Source organism: Petromyzon marinus, chromosome 16, assembly GCF_048934315.1.
Source record: "Petromyzon marinus isolate PM22_M1 ecotype Great Lakes invasive population chromosome 16, UKy_Petmar_22M1.pri1.0, whole genome shotgun sequence".
In the NCBI taxonomy this organism is placed as follows: Eukaryota; Metazoa; Chordata; class Hyperoartia; order Petromyzontiformes; family Petromyzontidae; genus Petromyzon; species Petromyzon marinus.
Window position 1 is genome coordinate 2,953,269 of NC_133682.1, and position 23,730 is coordinate 2,976,998.

General features: G+C 48.8%; 1 protein-coding gene across 3 annotated transcripts in view; it reads right to left on the bottom strand.

Moving 5' to 3' along the window:
- Positions 1–404: 404 nt before the first annotated feature.
- The window catches only part of LOC116942968 (phosphatidylinositol-3,5-bisphosphate 3-phosphatase MTMR6-like), a 33,797-nt gene continuing 10,471 nt past the window's right edge, over positions 405–23,730 (bottom strand). For all 3 annotated transcript variants that reach the window (XM_032955501.2, XM_032955502.2, XM_032955504.2), the window contains exons 9-14: positions 10,296–10,421; positions 8,985–9,034; positions 7,116–7,316; positions 5,779–5,913; positions 4,783–4,909; positions 405–3,892 (exon numbers count right to left, since the gene is read on the bottom strand). In XM_032955501.2, coding sequence (XP_032811392.2) covers positions 3,536–3,892; positions 4,783–4,909; positions 5,779–5,913; positions 7,116–7,316; positions 8,985–9,034; positions 10,296–10,421 — 996 coding nt within the window. In that variant the 3' untranslated portion in view covers positions 405–3,535. The remainder of the gene's footprint in view (positions 3,893–4,782; positions 4,910–5,778; positions 5,914–7,115; positions 7,317–8,984; positions 9,035–10,295; positions 10,422–23,730) is intronic.

Genomic DNA, 23,730 nt, shown 5'->3' on the forward strand with positions numbered 1-23,730 from the left:
TTGTGAGAGTAGTCTGTTCTTCTGTAATGCGGTTGTTCCTGAAGTACACCGCGTTATAGAAAAATTGCGTTATAATAAATAATGTATAATAGAGGGTAGAGCACAATCCGCAATAACACTTGAGATGCATACGCAGGCTGAACAATGACCGAGGTGCGTGCGTAGCGTCTAGAAGCATCCAGCAGCATCCCGGTGCCTCGTGCGATGCTACGCCGAGGCAGCGGTACAACCGCTTATTCCTACTCGCGCGACAAAGTTCCGTTCACTCGATCGCGTTATATCCCATTCGCGTTATGAAGGACACAAGTTAAGGGAGAACATTGTAATTGTGTAAGGTTTGAAAACCGTGCGTAGCTTTCAGTTCTCAAGGAGGCCACTCAAATCAGCAGAGACACCAACCCACCTTGGCCACAACAGGTTCCTGTGGTAATTTATTTTGTGTGTATACATTATACCTAGAAATGACACGTGTACTCCATCGTTCACTTCTACAACACTCAGACAAACGAACAACTAATTACACCAGTGTGTAATAAATAGGGTATTGCAGGTACTTTATAGACATCATTACACCCAGTTATAATGTAAGCGAAGGTAAATACAATTTGAAGGTAAAATATTTTTTCACGTGAAAATGTCACGTACTCCATGAGCGGCGTCGCATGGATTAGTGTGCACTGCGCTATGAACCGGGCGACCTGAGTTTCCTTCCAAGCCACGGCTCACATCAGTGGTGAGTTGCCATCTGCAACCCTTCTCTTTCCCTTTCGATAAACCCGCACTGTCCAGCATGGTGAAGTATGGTCAAATAGCCTCCTCCCCCACCTCCGCCATGATCCAAAATGGCACGGGGAGGGCCTTCATCCGGCACTGGATTGACACAGGGCAGAAGATTATCATTATTACTACGTAACATCACTTAGCGTATAATTGTATGCATCATTGGAATTTACGAGTACTTTTGATCACAGCACTGGCTGCCCCCCACCCTCCTTACGGTTCAAGGCGGGACGTGTTCCCACGACCGCAGGCTTCAAAGAGACTCGTAATTGGGCTTTCCACTTTATCGGGGCGTTAAACTCCCACAGGCGTCTCGTCTTCTGTTGTTGCAGTCGTAGTGTGTTTGCTGACAGGAGCATTACTAACACACGTTAATACTCTGCAACTTAGTCCGTCGTAAACTTTGTCCCAGCTCAAAAAAGCACGAACGATTAATAAAGAGATTCATCTCAAATACTTTAAAAAAATCAATACAAAAAGTAAACAATAATGCTACCGAGGGTTATCTGATATACTTGTAATGATGTGTAGCCTCGAGTAGCGGGAAAATGGTATTTGTGAAAGCCTAGGTTGAGAAGTTCGCTTAAAGGTGTTTGGTCCATTCTTACACGCAGCTTCCACAGGAAAAAAATTACTGGGGGAAAATTCTCCCACTGAGAGAGTGACGGAAAACCTTCGAGAACCCTACTCCATGGTTGGGTGCTTTATAAGAGCTGCGATGAAATCCAATATTTAGTTTGCTGGGTATCGAATACTTGCGGTAAATTAGTCAGCTCGGCAATCACCTTACTGCACAAAAGGCTCAATATCGAATTAAAATTTGCACCTAATCTGGCTGAATTCCACCTGTAGGAATTAATATCGGCTTGATTATCATGCGACGAACAATCTCATAGCAGAGCTACTGGGTGTAGAGGATAAACAGGCCCCTTGAAGGATTCTTGTCTGAAAAACCGCATCTGCAGCCACTGTCTGACAGAGCGGACACACTGCTCTGTGAGATTTCCGAATGAATTCAATCTCATGACTTGATGCCCACAGCACAACTTTAATAAGTTGGTAAACAAAATAAAAAAGTGCATTTGCGGCCTTCACATTAAATCCACTCCAATTGAGTAGGAAAGAGTATTTGGCTGCTATAAATATCTACACGGTAAGCCACTTCGTTGAGCGATTATTTGTCGCCAGGTCGCTTCTGAAAAAGAGCTATGAAGCTCAGTGGGCCTTACCTGGTAAAATAAATAAAAAAATCAGTTAGCAGTTAAGTTTAAAGAGTGGGAGAAACGTAATTTACCCACACGGTACACCCATTTAATAACCCCTGCCACACAGTGGCACGAAGCGCGGAGGGCCTGGATGGGCCTCTTTGTGTTCCTCTGTCCCTCTGCCAATGCTGATAACCAGACTGAGGTCAAAGGTCAAAGCTCAAGCAGTTTTGGCGAGGGCCGAGAGTGCCCTTTGAGATACATCGCTGCGGGTGAAGCTCTTACCTCAAGGTTTGTGGAAATCCTGGGAGATAATCCAGGCGATGAGCTTCACAGTTTTGCAACGTGCCCCCGGTATTTGCGCTGGGTTTAATTTTGATTGTCATTGAGATTTTGTTTTGGGAATCCGGTTTATAAGGGAAACAGTCTTTGGTGTGCAAACTAAACAACGACGTTTCAAGCCTCGATTAATTGTCTTGCCGTGTAATACTGAAATTACAATGCGACTTAACACACACATCTAAATGATCAGCCATGACCTATCGACTGCTACATGAAAGCATCCTCAAGCGTCCACCACCACTCGTAGTCGTGCGACGCGACAGTGGGTCTCTCCTGCACACGAGGTGATCGTATCGCTCCACCTCGATTGTTGACGTTCTCTCAGTCACCTCCCCTTAATTTGGCTGCCACCTCTATCACGAGTCCTCACCGCTGCCCATCGCCCCCCTTCCAGCGACGCGTCCTCCTTTGGACACTTTTTCAACTTTTGTTTAATTTTCTTTGTCCATGTCCAAGTTTCTCTCGCTATGCCGCAGCAGCTGACGCGCCACTGATTTAAAACGTTCTTCTATTAGCACGTTGCTGTGCCTCTTTTCACAATTAACGTCCGTTTTTCGAAAACATTCCAATCAGCCGAGTTTTATTCCAACTTGCGCACTCGTATACTTGAGAGGATATATACCTAGGGCAGATATGTGAAGTGAACTTGGATAAAAATTTTTTTTAGCACAGTTGGCTACGTACGGTGCGAAAGAAGTTTAACATACACACAGGACAAGTTAGAAGGCTTAAAACACTAATTGTAAGCATTTGCCTTGTTCAGTGTATCAAGAATATGAATAGAGTATCTAGCATTTTGGAAACAAATAATGGCTAAAATAAGCTGAATATGCCGTCTTGAGGAATACTTAGATGCAGTTTTAAAATTAAAATACTTAAGAGGCCACTACAGGCCACTTTTTGTTTTACAACTAAGGAAAAGGAATAAATGTAAGGAAATTATGGAGGCCTTAGCTCAGCAGTGCAAAGTTAATGGTTGACAAACAGATGTTGTTTACGTGAAAAGTGAAGACACGGAAAAACACTTGAACAAAACGGCATAAAAAATAGAAAACATACAAAAAATTACATTCTCCTCTTAAAAGAAGAAACAATCGCGACAAGCATCTAACTCCCGTGTATCTTTGCGTGAAAAATTTTCCTCACGTCTCGGTCACCGCCCATCCCCCGGTCTCACATCGCGCATCGCGCCAACTTGCGCCCGCGACTCATCCACGGCCCTGGCTGCCGCCGGTGTCGTCGCCCGCCTGGCCGTCCTCCCCGTTCGGCGAGGACCGGCTCACGTCCGCGATTCCCGACTCCTGGTCGCTGTTCTGCGCCGACCAGTCCGACTCGGCGTCCTGCACGCTGGAGCTGTCATCGGCCTTGCCGTTCCCGCTCTTGCCCCCTTCGCTGGCGGCCGAGAGCCAAGTGCCGCCGCCGCCGCCGCCGCCGCCGGCGCCGGCCGCCTGCCACTCGGGAGCCACCATGAGGCGGGTGAGTTCGGCGGCTGCTTTGCGGTTTTTAGCGCCGATTGGGCTGGGCGAGCGCTGCTTCGGTAGCGTGCCTCCCAGTCCTGTGAAGGTCTGTTAGCGAAGATAAGGAGCGGGAAACCATCATCACGCGAACTCCGGTCATCCTTGCAGCAGCAGCAGCAGCGGTGGCTTTTGGCTGGCCGTCGAACAAAGACGGGTCACCGTATCACGCGCTTTCAGATGCGCTTCTGGGGCCGTCTGGAACGCTCTTCCTTCCGAGCTTAGGAAGCCACTGGAGCTACGCACTTTTAAATCATCTAGATTTAAAACTATTTTCTTTAGGACTGCTTTTATTGCTTAGTTTATTGTCCTTCCCCAGCACCTCCGACTAGCACGGTTGGCGACGTACGGTGCGAAAGAAGTTCAACATATATACAAAAAATATGCCATTGAAAATATACTAACATTCAGGCTGCCCGAATAAAAATCTAGTTTTCTTTATGTAATTAGAAAAAAAGTTACGTATTAACAGTTCTCTGTGGTACTAGAAGAGTTTTACCAGGTGTCCACTAGACAATAACAGAAACATTGTATTTGTTATTTTGACAGATGCATCGCCACCCCTGAGCTATGTGCACTGTACAGCTCACTGCTGGAAGAGGCTCTCCCAACTCCACGTGCCTCATGGCGGATTTTTTAAAATCATACTTCACCACGCTGGTCAGTGGGTGAGTCGGTGAACGTGGGGAAGGATAGATGTGGTCGGGAGCAGAGGGGAAGAGAACAACAGTGGATTTTGCTGCACACCCTATGCTGCCCACCAGTTGACCCCTCACCTTTCATACGCTCCTATCATGTTGTTTGTATTGTTTGTTGTTGTTGTGACTTTCTGACCCACCCCTACTGGACATCTGTGGAAAAAAAGCTTCACAGCTCATCGGATTTCTCCAAGGATAAAGAAAGATGCTGATTGTGATAAATCAAAAGTGTTGAGCTCTTACCTTCTCCATCTCTGTAACTTCGCCTTGAAGTCTTTGCGTTTTCTTCTGCAGCTTCGACACAGCTTCAGCGACCTGTGGCCGTGAATACGACGCTCCATCCTGAGCATCGAACATCCCTCGCCAAAACCTGCGCAGTTGCAGCCGGAGGCGAGATTTTGAAAACAGTCACATGGTGGCATTGCGTGGTTGTCATGGGCCCTGGTTCAAGGAACGATAGAGGAGCCCCTGTCAAATGTCCCCTTCTTTGTAGCCCAGTTAAATTAAACTAAGCTATTTTTATTTTATCAGGCAAGGCTCCCTGTGCTGTATAGCTCTTTTTCAGAAGCGGCCTGGCTATCACAAATGATAGCTCAACGAAGTGGCTTATCATGTGTACACTTACAGCAGCCAAAGATTCTGAACACATGTTGATTTTAAATGTGGAGGGAAAAATCGGAGGACCCGGAAAAAAAATCCAAGCGACCACGGGGAGAGAGACATGCCAAAATATACAGCAGGCGTCAGGTTCGGGATCTAACGCACGACCTCCTGTATACCATGCGAGGTAGTAAACATCTCACCAGAGAGGCACCTCAGTTCCTGGGGTCCCTACAGACCGTTAGCACTGGTGCAGTTCCACGACCTGCGAACCGTGTGACGTGACTTGAAGTGAGTTTATTAGGGACTGTGTCATGCACCCCTATGCATACCCACCCCACGTTAAACAGGATCATGCTACAGGGTTGGGGTTGTGACAATGCTGCGTGTGCCATGAGTTGCAATGCGCACAGGCAAAATCCAACGGCAGTTCCCGTAGAAGTGCATTGTGGTCCTATTATTGTGCAAATGGTGGGTTTTTCCTCATCATTTACATCTCTGTATTGCCAGCAGCCAATGTATCCATGGGGAGGGGAAGGGGCGGAGGGGGGGAACATAGCAGCTGATCCCCAGGTAAATGAATAGGAGTTGTGTTCTTCTGTTCAGAATATTACACTGGTGCGGGTAGATTGGTCAAACCTGAAGCACTGTGGAGCCAGGTTGGGCTTGAGCACGCCGCGGTTCTGCCTGTGATCGGCGCGGTACAGCGGGTTGTAGAACTCTTCCCGTTTGTCCCACAGAAAAGCCCAGAGCGAATATGTTTTCTCCTTCACCCTAGAGCGGGCGCGACACAATGTTACATCGCACGCATCGTCTGCTGTGCAGTCAAGAACATTGTTTCAGTGAAATGGTTTTAAACAAAAAACATGTCCACCTTCATCAAAATCCTGACTAGGATGAACGTGCATTGACCATAATTTGGGTGATATTTTACTCAATGTGCACTATTTATGAGTTCTGACACATGGTACACTTCCAAAAATAAACACGGCACGGCGTTACAGATCGTAAGCGTCCTTTAGTGACAGAGTTCATTGATGGGAAATTATTTAAAACACCCTGATGTTGTGGCGCCTCAAATTATACTGCTGCACGGGAGTCAAGGTATGAATAATGATGATGACAATCTTGAGTGTCTAATTGCTAAACTTGTTTGTGGGAATTGTTCTTCAACTTACCGCTGAACTCAATCTAATAATAATATTCGGAGCGTTAAACGCTTGTACGCGCAGCGATTTCATTCGTTCGGCTGCATCGGTTGGCGACGGGTCTTTCGGCGACACCTTCGTCCAGATCGTTGCACGTGACCTAACCCCTAGATGTAATTCGTGAATCAATAATTTTCCACCACTCGCCAGACGTACCACAGTGCTCCTTCCCTACCGCGTGCGTTTGCCGACCCCCGCGCTGAGAAAAAAACCAAAACTACTTTTCATAATAAAGGTTTTTGGGTTAGATCGCGTTTATTTATAAATGTGTCGTAACCCTCCACCACCCGACACGGCCAATCAGCAAAAAAAAGTGTCACGTTGACAAAAGACAAATAATTCCCTACTTTAGCCCACCGGTGTGTTGAAGAGTGAATCCACAACATTTACATATAAAACCGGGAGCAAGCGAGGACTTTACCATTCTGGCGAATTGCCCGATGATGCTGGATGTATTTACCAGCGAAACGTCGTACTCAAACTGTAAATGTTGTGGATTCACTCTTCAACACACCGGTGGGCTAAAGTAGTGAATTATTTGTCTTTTGTCAACGTGACACTTTTTTTTGCTGATTGGCCGTGTCAGGTGGTGGAGGGTTACGACACATTTATAAATAAACGCGCTCTAACCTAAAAACCTTTATTATGAATAATATTGGTCGCGAAAGCCTACGTGTTAAACAAAACGACTTTTTTTGGAGGGCGCAGATCAGATTCCCCCGCGACAGCCCTCCAAATGAAGATTCTGACGACCACGCTGTCCCTCACCTGAGCTGGGCACGCTCGCGCTCGCAGTTTCCCAGGAAGTTTCCGAACTGGCAGGAGTGCGTGTGGGCGTGCACGCTGGTGAGCAGCCGCTCCGAGAACTCGAAGGCGCAGGGGAACTGCAGCGAGAGTTGCCACACGCATTCCAGGAGCTGCAGGAAGACCGGAGAAACCTCCCTGGCGTCGCCCTCGACGAAGCCGCACCTTGGGACGGAGCAGACGCAACGCGAGTGGGTGCTTAAATGTGACGCGCTGTGAAAACGTGACGTCACTCAACTGCAACTACTACTGCTGCTGCTGCTGCTATTGTGGTGGTAGCTGGAAATTAGCACACCTACTTGTAAGCACTTTTAAGTCGAGACTGAAACTCATTTCCTTATAACTGCGTCTTGTGTTCAGTTTGTTGTCCTTCCCCCACACCTCCGATTAGCACGGTGGGCTACGTACGGCGCAATGGAAGTTCAACACACGTGCATACAAGGCAAAGGGTAACTTCTCATACAAGCACAAACGTGCATAAGCATACACTGACTTGATCCCTTTGGGGGTGCGTATATATTCAGGGTGCTTCAAAAAAAAATGGCAACACTTACATGGGATTATCGTTTCTAATGCGAAGAAGAATAATACACTGTAACACGATAACAAATGTGCGTCAATAGCTTGAAAAAGTCAAAGAGTCTCCACTTGTTCGCCATCATTGTCAACGCGTTGCCTTTAATCTTCTCCAAGTGGCACTGACCCACGTAGCTTGTAAATGACATGCCGTTGTATAGCTTTACAGAATTTGCTGGGGCATCACGTGATCAAAGCGGCCTTCCTTCTTCCCATCGCCCTCGTTCGGATTTTTCCACGCAGTAAGTTTCCCCCTGTCGGCACCTTCAAGCGTTAGCATAGAGTTTATTTTTTATTTACTGTTAATTTGAACACATCAATGGAGTGCTTGTGAAGGTTCATATCCCAGCATAAAAGGTGAACACATTCAATTGACCCTTGATTACGAGACGTTATTCTAAACTGAAACATGGTCGTTCAGACTCTCCGCAAATAAATATTCTCGCCGCATTTATAGTTACGTTGGCTGCAGAATTGAATGCATACTGTTGGCATTCACACTAGCGAATGTGCTGCATTTATTTTAGAAATGCCATTGCGTATGGCTCAGTACTACTAATCGCCACTGCTCTCAAATTTAAGCGCATAGAAAACTGGCACTACATCTCGCCAAAAATATTCGCTGCAATCACATTCCATTTAATCCAAATGTACTTCCTTCCCCTGCATTCAAATCCTGGCAGCCACCTGTAAATAATTCAGGGTCTCAAGTAAAGTGAGTTGATGGTCTGAGTCCGGTCACCGATGACTTAAATTATATTACGCACTTAATTTGGATAAATTCCAGTCTGTCACGCTATGAACATTACGCTCAGTGGCGAAGTGAGTGATTTCTGTGGGCCAGAGATCACTGAAAAGGATTTCAGAAATAGCTCTGTGATATCCGCTTCTGTGGGTCATTCTCTAAAAGGAATTTTTGCACTGCTCTGTAGGAGATGCGGATGAATCCTTGAGTCTCATGGCAAGACTTCAACAGCCCAATTGGGAAACAATGGGGGAGGGTGGTGGGGGACACAAAAAAGGATAGAAAAACACTGCGTGTTTTGAATACCTTTAAAGTAAAACCAATACATCCTTTGGTGAGATCTAGCGGTTGCGGGCATGTGCACTGTCCCTGCACGTGCCAGCAGGTACTCCACGTCGGAAATAGAATGAAGGTCAGCAATACCGAGATGAAACAACCCAGCAATAGACCTTTCCAGAAAATGTGATAGTTTATTGTTCATCCCGTGCTGTCGGCGACTGGCTTTTATTTACCTCTGGCTGAATTTGTGTCCGAAAGAAATCCACTCCTTTTCAATGAGGACCTGTGCGAGCAGATGCAGATCACAAGATGCACAGTGAGATAAGCTTTGCTCTCACACTGGCACACGTAGTGCCGACTCATTGTCACTCCAAAAGGAGCTTGATAAACACACACAAAAACCCCCAAACATCCCTGCATGAAGCCTTAATAGACTGTAGGAGCAAGTGCTGTTAGCGAGCTCCTATGAAGACGCGGCGGTGGGTGGCCAGCACCATGCCCGGCCGCATTTGTCTCCCAAGTGGCAATATTTACACACCAGGTGCTCATTTGAGGCTCAGTTGACCTAGGGGAGGCCCAGGATAATCATCACTGGTGTTGGCCGTGAGCGGGAATTGAACTCGGGTCGCCGAGTTCAGAGCGCAGCACGCTAACCACTACACTACCGCTCCCCAATAAACACATGCACACATATTCTTAGCTTTAAATCAAAACATGCACACATATAAACACATATATGTATGCACACACACGAGCGACAGTCAAGACATCTTAAGTATGGGATATTTTCTGAAGCTACACAAGCGTAGGAGTAGATTTATTTTGTGGCCTCATTCGTCATGTCTTTATCCCACAACTGCATATGTGAAGTGAATTCACAAGTTACCATAATTGCAAGGTGCGTGAGGTTGTGTGAATTTTTGAATATCCCATTCTAAAAATAGCTCTCCCACTCCGCATTTATTTACATTATTCTCACTATACCCTTGCGATACAGAATAACCCTGTCATACTGAAAGCATCAGTGAATTCTGAAAATATACCAAATGAGAGTATTCTTGTCCACGCAGCACATCGTTCACTTCAAACTCCCGGCCTCTTTTAAAGCGTCATGGAATTATTCGTGTTTCAGTGCTCACATTTATTTCATATCACTTCTGAGTACATCAATGGCCATTCACACCTACGTGCATTTACTAGCTCGCCTCGTAAACAGGAGGTCGTGGGTTCGATCCCGACCCTGATGACGCCTGTATATTTGGAGTTCGCGTGCTCTCCCCTGTGGTCGTGTGGATTTTTCTCCGGGTCCTCCGGATTCTCCCTCCACATTTAGAATCAACATCATGCATTTAGAGTATTTGGCTGCTGTAAATTTGCACACGATGAGCCACTTCGTCCAGCTATTATTTGTGGCCAGGTCACTTCTCAAAAAGAGCTATATAGCTCAGTGGGCCTTGCCTGGTAAAGTAAAAATAATTGTCGCTTATGGTTAATAAATGCGCACGAGCTCTTCGAAGGATGGGGGATGTGACCGCGTGGCGCACCAGAAACCCGCGCAGGGTGCGGTAGTAGGGGTCCAGGAGGATCTCAGCGACGGAGCACACTTGGGCGGTGCGGTCCCAGCCATCGGAGCAGTGGACCAGCACGCTCACGCCCTTGTCGCTCACCGCCTGTCAGGGTCAACCGGCGGGGCAAAGGTCACCAACAAGGTGCGTCAACCCGTGAAGGTCCGCATGGAATGTGTCGCTCCGCAGTGATGTTCACAAAACGGCTCATTTTTTGTCGATCTGCTGCCAGGGTCATGGGGGGCGATTTGACCACGCTTTAGCACACCTGTTGGGTCAGTGAAGGCGAGCAGCATGGACGTGGGAGCAAACAGTACAGTGCAACAATAGATTTTTCTGGGTTGCCCTGTGCTCCGGAAGTAACGCGGTCACGTCGAAAATCCTTATAGACTTGACGCCCGTTGTTAAATTGTTCAGTTTCCACCGCTAACTAATTGTTAATATCTACCAAGAAGCACGGCGGTTAAGGCCTGTGTTTCCCCATGCCATCATCAGCATCTCCCAGTGGTGTGAATTTCCATGTTTACCAATATTCTCCATTTGCATATAAATTAGGTACTCCTATATTGCAATCATCTGTTATTAAATATGTAAATCTCGACCATAGGGAGGTTTGGGGCTCGTGTTGGAGAACTGACGCTCCAGGCAATTTGTATCATTAAGTCAAGGTCAAAACTGTAAATTCGCCCAGAAATAAGATGCTCGCGAAGAATAACAAGGGTCAGACAGAATAAGAAAATTTAGACGTTCGGAATAATTTCACGAGCAAAGTTACGATTGTGTCGTGTAGGCAGGACGTCAGTTAGGTCTATAACCCTTTAGCACGTGACAGAACCAAACCAAGTAAACTGTCACGAGGGGGAAATGTGCCAGTTGCCTTCATTCAAAATCTTTCTCGCATTTCAACAGGGCCCGTGTTTTTTGCAAACAAAAAACAAATTAGTAACAACTTTAATTGTTGAGCTGTGTCCGGTCGGTGGAGGGTTATAGGTTTAATTGGCACGATGTACCACAAAATAAACCAATTACGGAACATTAGGATGAACGTAGAAAGATTAAATGAACAGTAGTAGTAGGAAAGAGGAACGCACACTGCTATGTTATGGCCACGTCAGAAGAATGGCACCAAAGAGGGATCCGGCAAAATCGTTGGCAACGCGAGTGGAAGGAAACAGAGGCAGCGGATGACCAAGAAAACAATCATCGTCACGAACCGGCTTCTCTTCCTGCCTTAAAACAACCCCCGTCTCTTCTCCCCTAGCCCATCATCATCATCATACTCCTGATGCTCCTTGTGCCACCCCGAGCTACAGCCAGGCCCACCCCAACCCCTCCCACTACTCCAACCTCTATTACTACCCCTATCACTCTCACTACCCCTATCACTCTTACTACCCTATCACTCTCACTACCCTATTACTCGCACTCCCTCTATCACTTTCACTCCCCTATCACTCTCACTTCCCCTGTCACTCTCACTACCCCTATCACTCTCACTCCCCTATCACTCTCACTACCCTATCACTCTCACTCCCCTATCACTCCCCTATCACTCTCACTCCCCTATCACTCTCACTCCCCCTATCACTCTCACTACCCCTATCACTCTCACTACCCCTATCACTCTCACTACCCTATCACTTTCACTACCCTATCACTCTCACTACCCCTATCACTCTCACTCCCCTATGACTCTCACTCCCCTATCACTTTCACTTCCCCTATCACTCTCACTACCCCTATCACTCTCACTACCCTATCACTTTCACTACCCCTATCACTCTCACTCCCCTATCACTCTCACTCCCCTATCACTCTCACTCCCCCTATCACTCTCACTACCCCTATCACTCTCACTCCCCTATCACTCTCACTCCCCTATCACTCTCACTCCCCCTATCACTCTCACTCCCCTATCACTCTCACTACCCCTATCACTCTCACTCCCCTATCACTCTCACTTCCATATCACTCTCACTCCCCTATCACTCTCACTTCCATATCACTCTCACTCCCCTATCACTCTCACTTCCCCTGTCACTCTCACTACCCCTATCACTCTCACTCCCCCTATCACTATCACTCCCCTATCACTCTCACTCCCCCTATCACTCTCACTCCCCCTATCACTCTCACTCCCCTATCACTCTCACTCCCCTATCACTCTCACTACCCTATCACTTTCACTCCCCTATCATTCTCACTCCCCTATCACTCTCACTCCCCCTATCACTCTCTCTCCCTTATCACTCTCACTCCCCTATCACTCTCACTTTCCCTATCACTCTCACTCCCCTATCACTCTCACTCCCCTATCACTCTCACTCCAATAATACTCTCACTCCCCCTATCACTCTCACTCCCCTATCCCTCTAACTCCCCTATCCCTCTAACTCCCCTATCACTCTCACTCCCCTATCACTCTCACTCCCCTATCACTCTCACTACCCCTATCACTCTCACTCCACTATCACTCTCACTCCCCTATCACTCTCCCTCCCCTATCACTCTCACTCCACTATCACTCTCACTCCCCCTATCACTCTCACTCCCCTAACACTCTCACTCCCCTATCACTCTCACTCCCCTATCACTCTCACTCCCCTATCACTCTCACTCCCCTATCACTCTCACTCCCCTATCACTCTCACTCCCCTATCCCTCTAACTCCCCTATCACTCTCACTCCCCTATCACTCTCACTCCCCTATTACTCTCACTCCCCTATTACTCTCACTCACATAATACTCTCACTCCACCTATCACTCTCACTCCCCCTATCACTCTGACTTCCCCTATCACTTTCACTCCCCCCTATCACTCTCACTCCCCTATCACTCTCACTCCCCTATCACTCTCACTACCCCTATCACTTTCACTCCACTATCACTCTCACTCCCCCTATCACTCTCACTCCCCTATCACTCTCACTCCCCTATCACTCTCCCTCCCCTATCACTCTCACTCCCCTATCACTCTCACTCCCCCTATCACTCTCACTCCCCTATTACTCTCACTCCCCTATCACTCTGACTCCCCCTATCACTCTCACTCCCCTATCAATCTCACTCCCCTATCACTCTCACTTCCCCTATCACTCTCACTCCCCGATCACTCTCACTCCCCTATCACTCTCACTCCCCCTATCACTCTCACTCCCCTATTACTCTCACTACCCTATCACTCTCACTTCTCTATCACTCTCACTCCCCTATCACTCTCACTACCCTATAACTCTCACTCCCCCTATCACTCTCACTCCCCCTATCACTCTCACTCCCCTATCACTCTCACTCCCCTATTACTCTCACTCCTCTATCAATCTCACTCCCCTATTACTCTCACTCCCCCTATCACTCTCACTCCCCTATTACTCTCACTCCCCTATCACTCTCACTTCCCTATCACTCTCACTCCCCTATCACTCTCATTTTCCCTATCACTCTCACTCCCCTATCACTCTCACTCCCCTATCACTCTCACTCCCCCTCTCACTCCCCTATCACTCTCACTCCGCTATCACTCCCACTCCCCTATCACTCTCACTCCCCTATCACTCTCACTCGCCTATCACTGTCACTCCCCTATCACTCTCACTCCCCTATCACTCTCACTCCCCTATCACTCTCACTCCCCTATCACTCTCACTCCCCTATCACTCTCACTCCCCCTATCACTCTCACTCCCCTATCACTCTCACTCCCCTATCACTCTCACTCCCCCTATCACTCTCACTCCCCTATCACTCTCACTCCGCTATCACTCTCACTCCCCCTATCACTCTCACTTTCACTATCACTCTCATTTCACCTATCACTCTCACTACCCCTATCACTCTCACTTCCCCGATCACTATCACTCCCCCTATCACTCGCACTCCCCTATCACTCTCACTCCCCTATCACTCTCACTTTCCCTATCACTCTCACTACCCCGATCACTCTCACTTCCCCTATCACTCTCACTACCCCTATCACTCTCACTCACCTATCACTCTCACTCCCCTATCACTCTCACTACCCTATCACTTTCACTCCCCTATCATTCTCACTCCCCTATCACTCTCACTACCCTATCACTCTCACTCACCTATCACTCTCACTCCCCTATCACTCTCACTCCCCTATCATTCTCACTCCCCTATCACTCTCACTACCCCGATCACTCTCACTTTCCCTATCACTCTCACTACCCCGATCACTCTCACTCCCCTATCACTCTCACTCACCTATCACTCTCACTCCCCTATCACTCTCACTCCCCTATCATTCTCACTCCCCTATCACTCTCACTTCCCCTATCACTTTCACTCCCCCTATCACTCTCACTCCCCTATCACTCTCATTCCCCTATCACTCTCACTCCCCCTATCACTCTCACTTCCCCTATCACTTTCACTCCCCCTATCACTCTCACTCCCCTATCACTCTCACTCCCCCTATCACTCTCACTCCCCTATCACTCTCACTACCCCGATCACTCTCACTCCCCTATCACTCTCACTCCCCCTATCACTCTCACTCCCCTATCACTCTCACTCCCCTATCACTCTCACTCCCCTATCACTCTCACTCCCCTATCACTCTCACTCCCCTATCACTCTCACTCCCCTATCACTCTCACTCCCCTATCACTCTCACTCCCCTATCACTTTCACTCCCCTATTACTCTCACTCCCCTATTACTCTCACTCCTCTATCACTCTCACTCCCCTATCACTTTCACTCCCCTATCACTTTCACTCCCCTATTACTCTCACTCCCCTATCACTCTCACTCCCCTATCACTCTCACTCCCCTATCACTCTCACTCCCCCTATCACTCTCACTCCCCTATCACTCTCACTCCCCTATCACTCTCACTCCCCCTATCACTCTCACTCCCCTATCACTCTCACTCCGCTATCACTCTCACTCCCCCTATCACTCTCACTTTCACTCCCACTATCACTCTCATTTCCACTATCACTCTCACTACCCCTATCACTCTCACTTCCCTGATCACTATCACTCCCCCTATCACTCGCACTCCCCTATCACTCTCACTCCCCTATCACTCTCACTTTCCCTATCACTCTCACTACCCCGATCACTCTCACTTCCCCTATCACTCTCACTACCCCTATCACTCTCACTCCCCTATCACTCTCACTCCCCTATCATTCTCACTCCCCTATCACTCTCACTCCCCCTATCACTCTCACTTTCCCTATCACTCTCACTACCCCGATCACTCTCACTTCCCCTATCACTCTCACTACCCCTATCAGTCTCACTCCCCTATCACTCTCACTCCCCTATCACTCTCACTCCCCCTATCACTCTCATTTCCCCTATCACTTTCACTCCCCCTATCACTCTCATTTCACCTATCACTCTCACTACCCCTATCACTCTCACTTCCCCGATCACTATCACTCCCCCTATCACTCGCACTCCCCTATCACTCTCACTCCCCTATCACTCTCACTTTCCCTATCACTCTCACTACCCCGATCACTCTCACTTCCCCTATCACTCTCACTACCCCTATCACTCTCACTCCCCTATCACTCTCACTCCCCCTATCACTCTCACTCCCCTATTACTCTCACTCCACTATCACTCTCACTCTCCTATCACTCTCACTCCCCTATCACTCTCACTCCCCTATCACTCTCATTCCCCTATCACTCTCAATCCCCTATTACTCTCACTCCTCTATCACTCTCACTCCCCTATCACTCTCACTACCCCTATCACTCTCACTCCCCCTATCACTCTCACTCCCCTATCACTCTCATTCCCCTATCACTCTCACTCCCCCTACCACTCGCACTCCCCTATCACTCTCACTCCCCTATCACTCTCACTTTCCCTATCACTCTCACTACCCCGATCACTCTCACTTCCCCTATCACTCTCACTACCCCTATCACTCTCACTCCCCTATCACTCTCACTCCCCTATCATTCTCACTCCCCTATCACTCTCACTCCCCCTATCACTCTCACTTTCCCTATCACTCTCACTACCCCGATCACTCTCACTTCCCCTATCACTCTCACTACCCCTATCAGTCTCACTCCCCTATCACTCTCACTCCCCTATCACTCTCACTCCCCCTATCACTCTCATTTCCCCTATCACTTTCACTCCCCCGATCACTCTCATTTCACCTATCACTCTCACTACCCCTGTCACTCTCACTTCCCCGATCACTATCACTCCCCCTATCACTCGCACTCCCCTATCACTCTCACTCCCCTATCACTCTCACTTTCCCTATCACTCTCACTACCCCGATCACTCTCACTTCCCCTATCACTCTCACTACCCCTATCACTCTCACTCCCCTATCACTCTCACTCCCCCTATCACTCTCACTCCCCTATTACTCTCACTCCACTATCACTCTCACTCCCCTATCACTCTCACTCTCCTATCACTCTCACTCCCCTATCACTCTCATTCCCCTATCACTCTCACTCCCCTATTACTCTCACTCCTCTATCACTCTCACTCCCCTATCACTCTCACTACCCCTATCACTCTCACTCCCCCTATCACTCTCACTCCCCTATCACTCTCATTCCCCTATCACTCTCACTCCCCTATCACTCTCACTCCCCTATCACTCTCACTCCCCTATCACTCTCACTCCCCTATCACTCTTACTACCCTATCACTCTCACTACCCTTATCACTCTCACTACCCTATCACTCTCACTCCCCATCACTCTCACTCCCCTATCACTCTCACTCCCCCTATCACTCTCACTCCCCTATCACTCTCACTCCGCTATCACTCTCACTCCCCCTATCACTCTCACTTTCACTCCCACTATCACTCTCATTTCCACTATCACTCTCACTACCCCTATCACTCTCACTTCCCCGATCACTATCACTCCCCCTATCACTCGCACTCCCCTATCACTCTCACTCCCCTATCACTCTCACTTTCCCTATCACTCTCACTACCCCGATCACTCTCACTTCCCCTATCACTCTCACTACCCCTATCACTCTCACTCCCCTATCACTCTCACTCCCCTATCATTCTCACTCCCCTATCACTCTCACTCCCCCTATCACTCTCACTTTCCCTATCACTCTCACTACCCCGATCACTCTCACTTCCCCTATCACTCTCACTACCCCTATCAGTCTCACTCCCCTATCACTCTCACTCCCCTATCACTCTCACTCCCCCTATCACTCTCATTTCCCCTATCACTTTCACTCCCCCTATCACTCTCATTTCACCTATCACTCTCACTACCCCTATCACTCTCACTTCCCCGATCACTATCACTCCCCCTATCACTCGCACTCCCCTATCACTCTCACTCCCCTATCACTCTCACTTTCCCTATCACTCTCACTACCCCGATCACTCTCACTTCCCCTATCACTCTCACTACCCCTATCACTCTCACTCCCCTATCACTCTCACTCCCTATCACTCTCACTCCCCTATCACTCTCACTCCCCTATCACTCTCACTCCCCTATCACTCTCACTCCCCTATCACTCTCACTCCCCTATCACTTTCACTCCCCTATTACTCTCACTCCCCTATTACTCTCACTCCTCTATCACTCTCACTCCCCTATCACTTTCACTCCCCTATCACTTTCACTCCCCTATTACTCTCACTCCCCTATCACTCTCACTCCCCTATCACTCTCACTCCCCTATCACTCTCACTCCCCTATCACTCTCACTCCCCTATCACTCTCACTCCCCTATCACTCTCACTCCCCCTATCACTCTCACTCCCCTATCACTCTCACTCCGCTATCACTCTCACTCCCCCTATCACTCTCACTTTCACTCCCACTATCACTCTCATTTCCACTATCACTCTCACTACCCCTATCACTCTCACTTCCCTGATCACTATCACTCCCCCTATCACTCGCACTCCCCTATCACTCTCACTCCCCTATCACTCTCACTTTCCCTATCACTCTCACTACCCCGATCACTCTCACTTCCCTATCACTCTCACTACCCCTATCACTCTCACTCCCCTATCACTCTCACTCCCCTATCATTCTCACTCCCCTATCACTCTCACTCCCCCTATCACTCTCACTTTCCCTATCACTCTCACTACCCCGATCACTCTCACTTCCCCTATCACTCTCACTACCCCTATCAGTCTCACTCCCCTATCACTCTCACTCCCCTATCACTCTCACTCCCCTATCACTCTCATTTCCCCTATCACTTTCACTCCCCCCTATCACTCTCATTTCACCTATCACTCTCACTACCCCTATCACTCTCACTTCCCCGATCACTATCACTCCCCCTATCACTCGCACTCCCCTATCACTCTCACTCCCCTATCACTCTCACTTTCCCTATCACTCTCACTACCCCGATCACTCTCACTTCCCCTATCACTCTCACTACCCCTATCACTCTCACTCCCCTATCACTCTCACTCCCCCTATCACTCTCACTCCCCTATTACTCTCACTCCACTATCACTCTCACTCTCCTATCACTCTCACTCCCCTATCACTCTCACTCCCCTATCACTCTCATTCCCCTATCACTCTCAATCCCCTATTACTCTCACTCCTCTATCACTCTCACTCCCCTATCACTCTCACTACCCCTATCACTCTCACTCCCCCTATCACTCTCACTCCCCTATCACTCTCATTCCCCTATCACTCTCACTCCCCCTACCACTCGCACTCCCCTATCACTCTCACTCCCCTATCACTCTCACTTTCCCTATCACTCTCACTACCCCGATCACTCTCACTTCCCCTATCACTCTCACTACCTCTATCACTCTCACTCCCCTATCACTCTCACTCCCCTATCATTCTCACTCCCCTATCACTCTCACTCCCCCTATCACTCTCACTTTCCCTATCACTCTCACTACCCCGATCACTCTCACTTCCCCTATCACTCTCACTACCCCTATCAGTCTCACTCCCCTATCACTCTCACTCCCCTATCACTCTCACTCCCCCTATCACTCTCATTTCCCCTATCACTTTCACTCCCCCCGATCACTCTCATTTCACCTATCACTCTCACTACCCCTGTCACTCTCACTTCTATCACTCCCCCCCCGATCATCACTCCCCCTATCACTCCACTCCCTATCACTCTCACTCCCCTATCACTCTCACTTTCCCTATCACTCTCACTACCCCGATCACTCTCACTTCCCCTATCACTCTCACTACCCCTATCACTCTCACTCCCCTATCACTCTCACTCCCCCTATCACTCTCACTCCCCTATTACTCTCACTCCACTATCACTCTCACTCCCCTATCACTCTCACTCTCCTATCACTCTCACTCCCCTATCACTCTCATTCCCCTATCACTCTCACTCCCCTATTACTCTCACTCCTCTATCACTCTCACTCCCCTATCACTCTCACTACCCTATCACTCTCACTCCCCCTATCACTCTCACTCCCCTATCACTCTCATTCCCCTATCACTCTCACTCCCCTATCACTCTCACTCCCCTATCACTCTCACTCCCCTATCACTCTCACTCCCCTATCACTCTTACTACCCCTATCACTCTCACTACCCTTATCACTCTCACTACCCTATCACTCTCACTCCCCCATCACTCTCACTCCCCTATCACTCTCACTCCCCCTATCACTCTCACTCCCCTATCACTCTCACTCCGCTATCACTCTCACTCCCCCTATCACTCTCACTTTCACTCCCACTATCACTCTCATTTCCACTATCACTCTCACTACCCCTATCACTCTCACTTCCCCGATCACTATCACTCCCCCTATCACTCGCACTCCCCTATCACTCTCACTCCCCTATCACTCTCACTTTCCCTATCACTCTCACTACCCCGATCACTCTCACTTCCCCTATCACTCTCACTACCCCTATCACTCTCACTCCCCTATCACTCTCACTCCCCTATCATTCTCACTCCCCTATCACTCTCACTCCCCCTATCACTCTCACTTTCCCTATCACTCTCACTACCCCGATCACTCTCACTTCCCCTATCACTCTCACTACCCCTATCAGTCTCACTCCCCTATCACTCTCACTCCCCTATCACTCTCACTCCCCTATCACTCTCATTTCCCCTATCACTTTCACTCCCCCTATCACTCTCATTTCACCTATCACTCTCACTACCCCTATCACTCTCACTTCCCCGATCACTATCACTCCCCCTATCACTCGCACTCCCCTATCACTCTCACTCCCCTATCACTCTCACTTTCCCTATCACTCTCACTACCCCGATCACTCTCACTTCCCCTATCACTCTCACTACCCCTATCACTCTCACTCCCCTATCACTCTCACTCCCCCTATCACTCTCACTCCCCTATTACTCTCACTCCACTATCACTCTCACTCTCCTATCACTCTCACTCCCCTATCACTCTCACTCCCCTATCACTCTCATTCCCCTATCACTCTCACTCCCCTATTACTCTCACTCCTCTATCACTCTCACTCCCCTATCACTCTCACTACCCCTATCACTCTCACTCCCCCTATCACTCTCACTCCCCTATCACTCTCATTCCCCTATCACTCTCACTCCCCCTATCACTCGCACTCCCCTATCACTCTCACTCCCCTATCACTCTCACTTTCCCTATCACTCTCACTACCCCGATCACTCTCACTTCCCCTATCACTCTCACTACCCCTATCACTCTCACTCCCCTATCACTCTCACTCCCCTATCATTCTCACTCCCCTATCACTCTCACTCCCCCTATCACTCTCACTTTCCCTATCACTCTCACTACCCCGATCACTCTCACTTCCCCTATCACTCTCACTACCCCTATCAGTCTCACTCCCCTATCACTCTCACTCCCCTATCACTCTCACTCCCCCTATCACTCTCATTTCCCCTATCACTTTCACTCCCCCGATCACTCTCATTTCACCTATCACTCTCACTACCCCTATCACTCTCACTTCCCCGATCACTATCACTCCCCCTATCACCACTCCCCTCCCCTATCACTCACCCCCTATCACTCTCACTTTCCCTATCACTCTCACTACCCCGATCACTCTCACTTCCCCTATCACTCTCACTACCCCTATCACTCTCACTCCCCTATCACTCTCACTCCCCCTATCACTCTCACTCCCCTATTACTCTCACTCCACTATCACTCTCACTCCCCTATCACTCTCACTCTCCTATCACTCTCACTCCCCTATCACTCTCATTCCCCTATCACTCTCACTCCCCTATTACTCTCACTCCTCTATCACTCTCACTCCCCTATCACTCTCACTACCCCTATCACTCTCACTCCCCCTATCACTCTCACTCCCCTATCACTCTCATTCCCCTATCACTCTCACTCCCCTATCACTCTCACTCCCCTATCACTCTCACTCCCCTATCACTCTCACTCCCCTATCACTCTTACTACCCCTATCACTCTCACTACCCTTATCACTCTCACTACCCTATCACTCTCACTCCCCCATCACTCTCACTCCCCTATCACTCTCACTCCCCCTATCACTCTCACTCCCCTATCACTCTCACTTCCGCTATCACTCTCACTCCCCCTATCACTCTCACTTTCACTCCCACTATCACTCTCATTTCCACTATCACTCTCACTACCCCTATCACTCTCACTTCCCCGATCACTATCACTCCCCCTATCACTCGCACTCCCCCTATCACTCTCACTCCCCTATCACTCTCACTTTCCCTATCACTCTCACTACCCCGATCACTCTCACTTCCCCTATCACTCTCACTACCCCTATCACTCTCACTCCCCTATCACTCTCACTCCCCTATCATTCTCACTCCCCTATCACTCTCACTCCCCCTATCACTCTCACTTTCCCTATCACTCTCACTACCCGATCACTCTCACTTCCCCTATCACTCTCACTACCCCTATCAGTCTCACTCCCCTATCACTCTCACTCCCCTATCACTCTCACTCCCCCTATCACTCTCATTTCCCCTATCACTTTCACTCCCCCTATCACTCTCATTTCACCTATCACTCTCACTACCCCTATCACTCTCACTTCCCCGCACTCACTATCACTCCCCATCACTCTCACTCTCACTTCCCCTATCACTCTCACTACCCCTATCACTCTCACTTCCCCTATCACTCTCACTACCCTATATCACTCTCACTCCCCTATCACTCTCACTCCCCCTATCACTCTCACTCCCCTATTACTCTCACTCCACTATCACTCTCACTCTCCTATCACTCTCACTCCCCTATCACTCTCACTCCCCTATCACTCTCATTCCCCTATCACTCTCACTCCCCTATTACTCTCACTCCTCTATCACTCTCACTCCCCTATCACTCTCACTACCCCTATCACTCTCACTCCCCCTATCACTCTCACTCCCCTATCACTCTCATTCCCCTATCACTCTCACTCCCCCTATCACTCGCACTCCCCTATCACTCTCACTCCCCTATCACTCTCACTTTCCCTATCACTCTCACTACCCCCGATCACTCTCACTTCCCCTATCACTCTCACTACCCCTATCACTCTCACTCCCCTATCACTCTCACTCCCCTATCATTCTCACTCCCTATCACTCTCACTCCCCCTATCACTCTCACTTTCCCTATCACTCTCACTACCCCGATCACTCTCACTTCCCCTATCACTCTCACTACCCCTATCAGTCTCACTCCCCTATCACTCTCACTCCCCTATCACTCTCACTCCCCCTATCACTCTCTCATTTCCCCTATCACTTTCACTCCCCCGATCACTCTCATTTCACCTATCACTCTCACTACCCCTATCACTCTCACTTCCCCGATCACTATCACTCCCCCTATCACTCGCACTCCCCTATCACTCTCACTCCCCTATCACTCTCACTTTCCCTATCACTCTCACTACCCCGATCACTCTCACTTCCCCTATCACTCTCACTACCCCTATCACTCTCACTCCCCTATCACTCTCACTCCCCCTATCACTCTCACTCCCCTATTACTCTCACTCCACTATCACTCTCACTCCTCTATCACTCACACTCCCCTATCACTCTCACTCCCCTATCACTCTCATTCCCCTATCACTCTCACTCCCCTATTACTCTCACTCCTCTATCACTCTCACTCCCCTATCACTCTCACTACCCCTATCACTCTCACTCCCCCTATCACTCTCACTCCCCTATCACTCTCATTCCCCTATCACTCTCACTCCCCTATCACTCTCACTCCCCTATCACTCTCACTCCCCTATCACTCTCACTCCCCTATCACTCTTACTACCCCTATCACTCTCACTACCCTTATCACTCTCACTACCCTATCACTCTCACTCCCCCATCACTCTCACTCCCCTATCACTCTCACTCCCCTATCACTCTCACTCCCCTATCACTCTCACTACCCTATCACTTTCA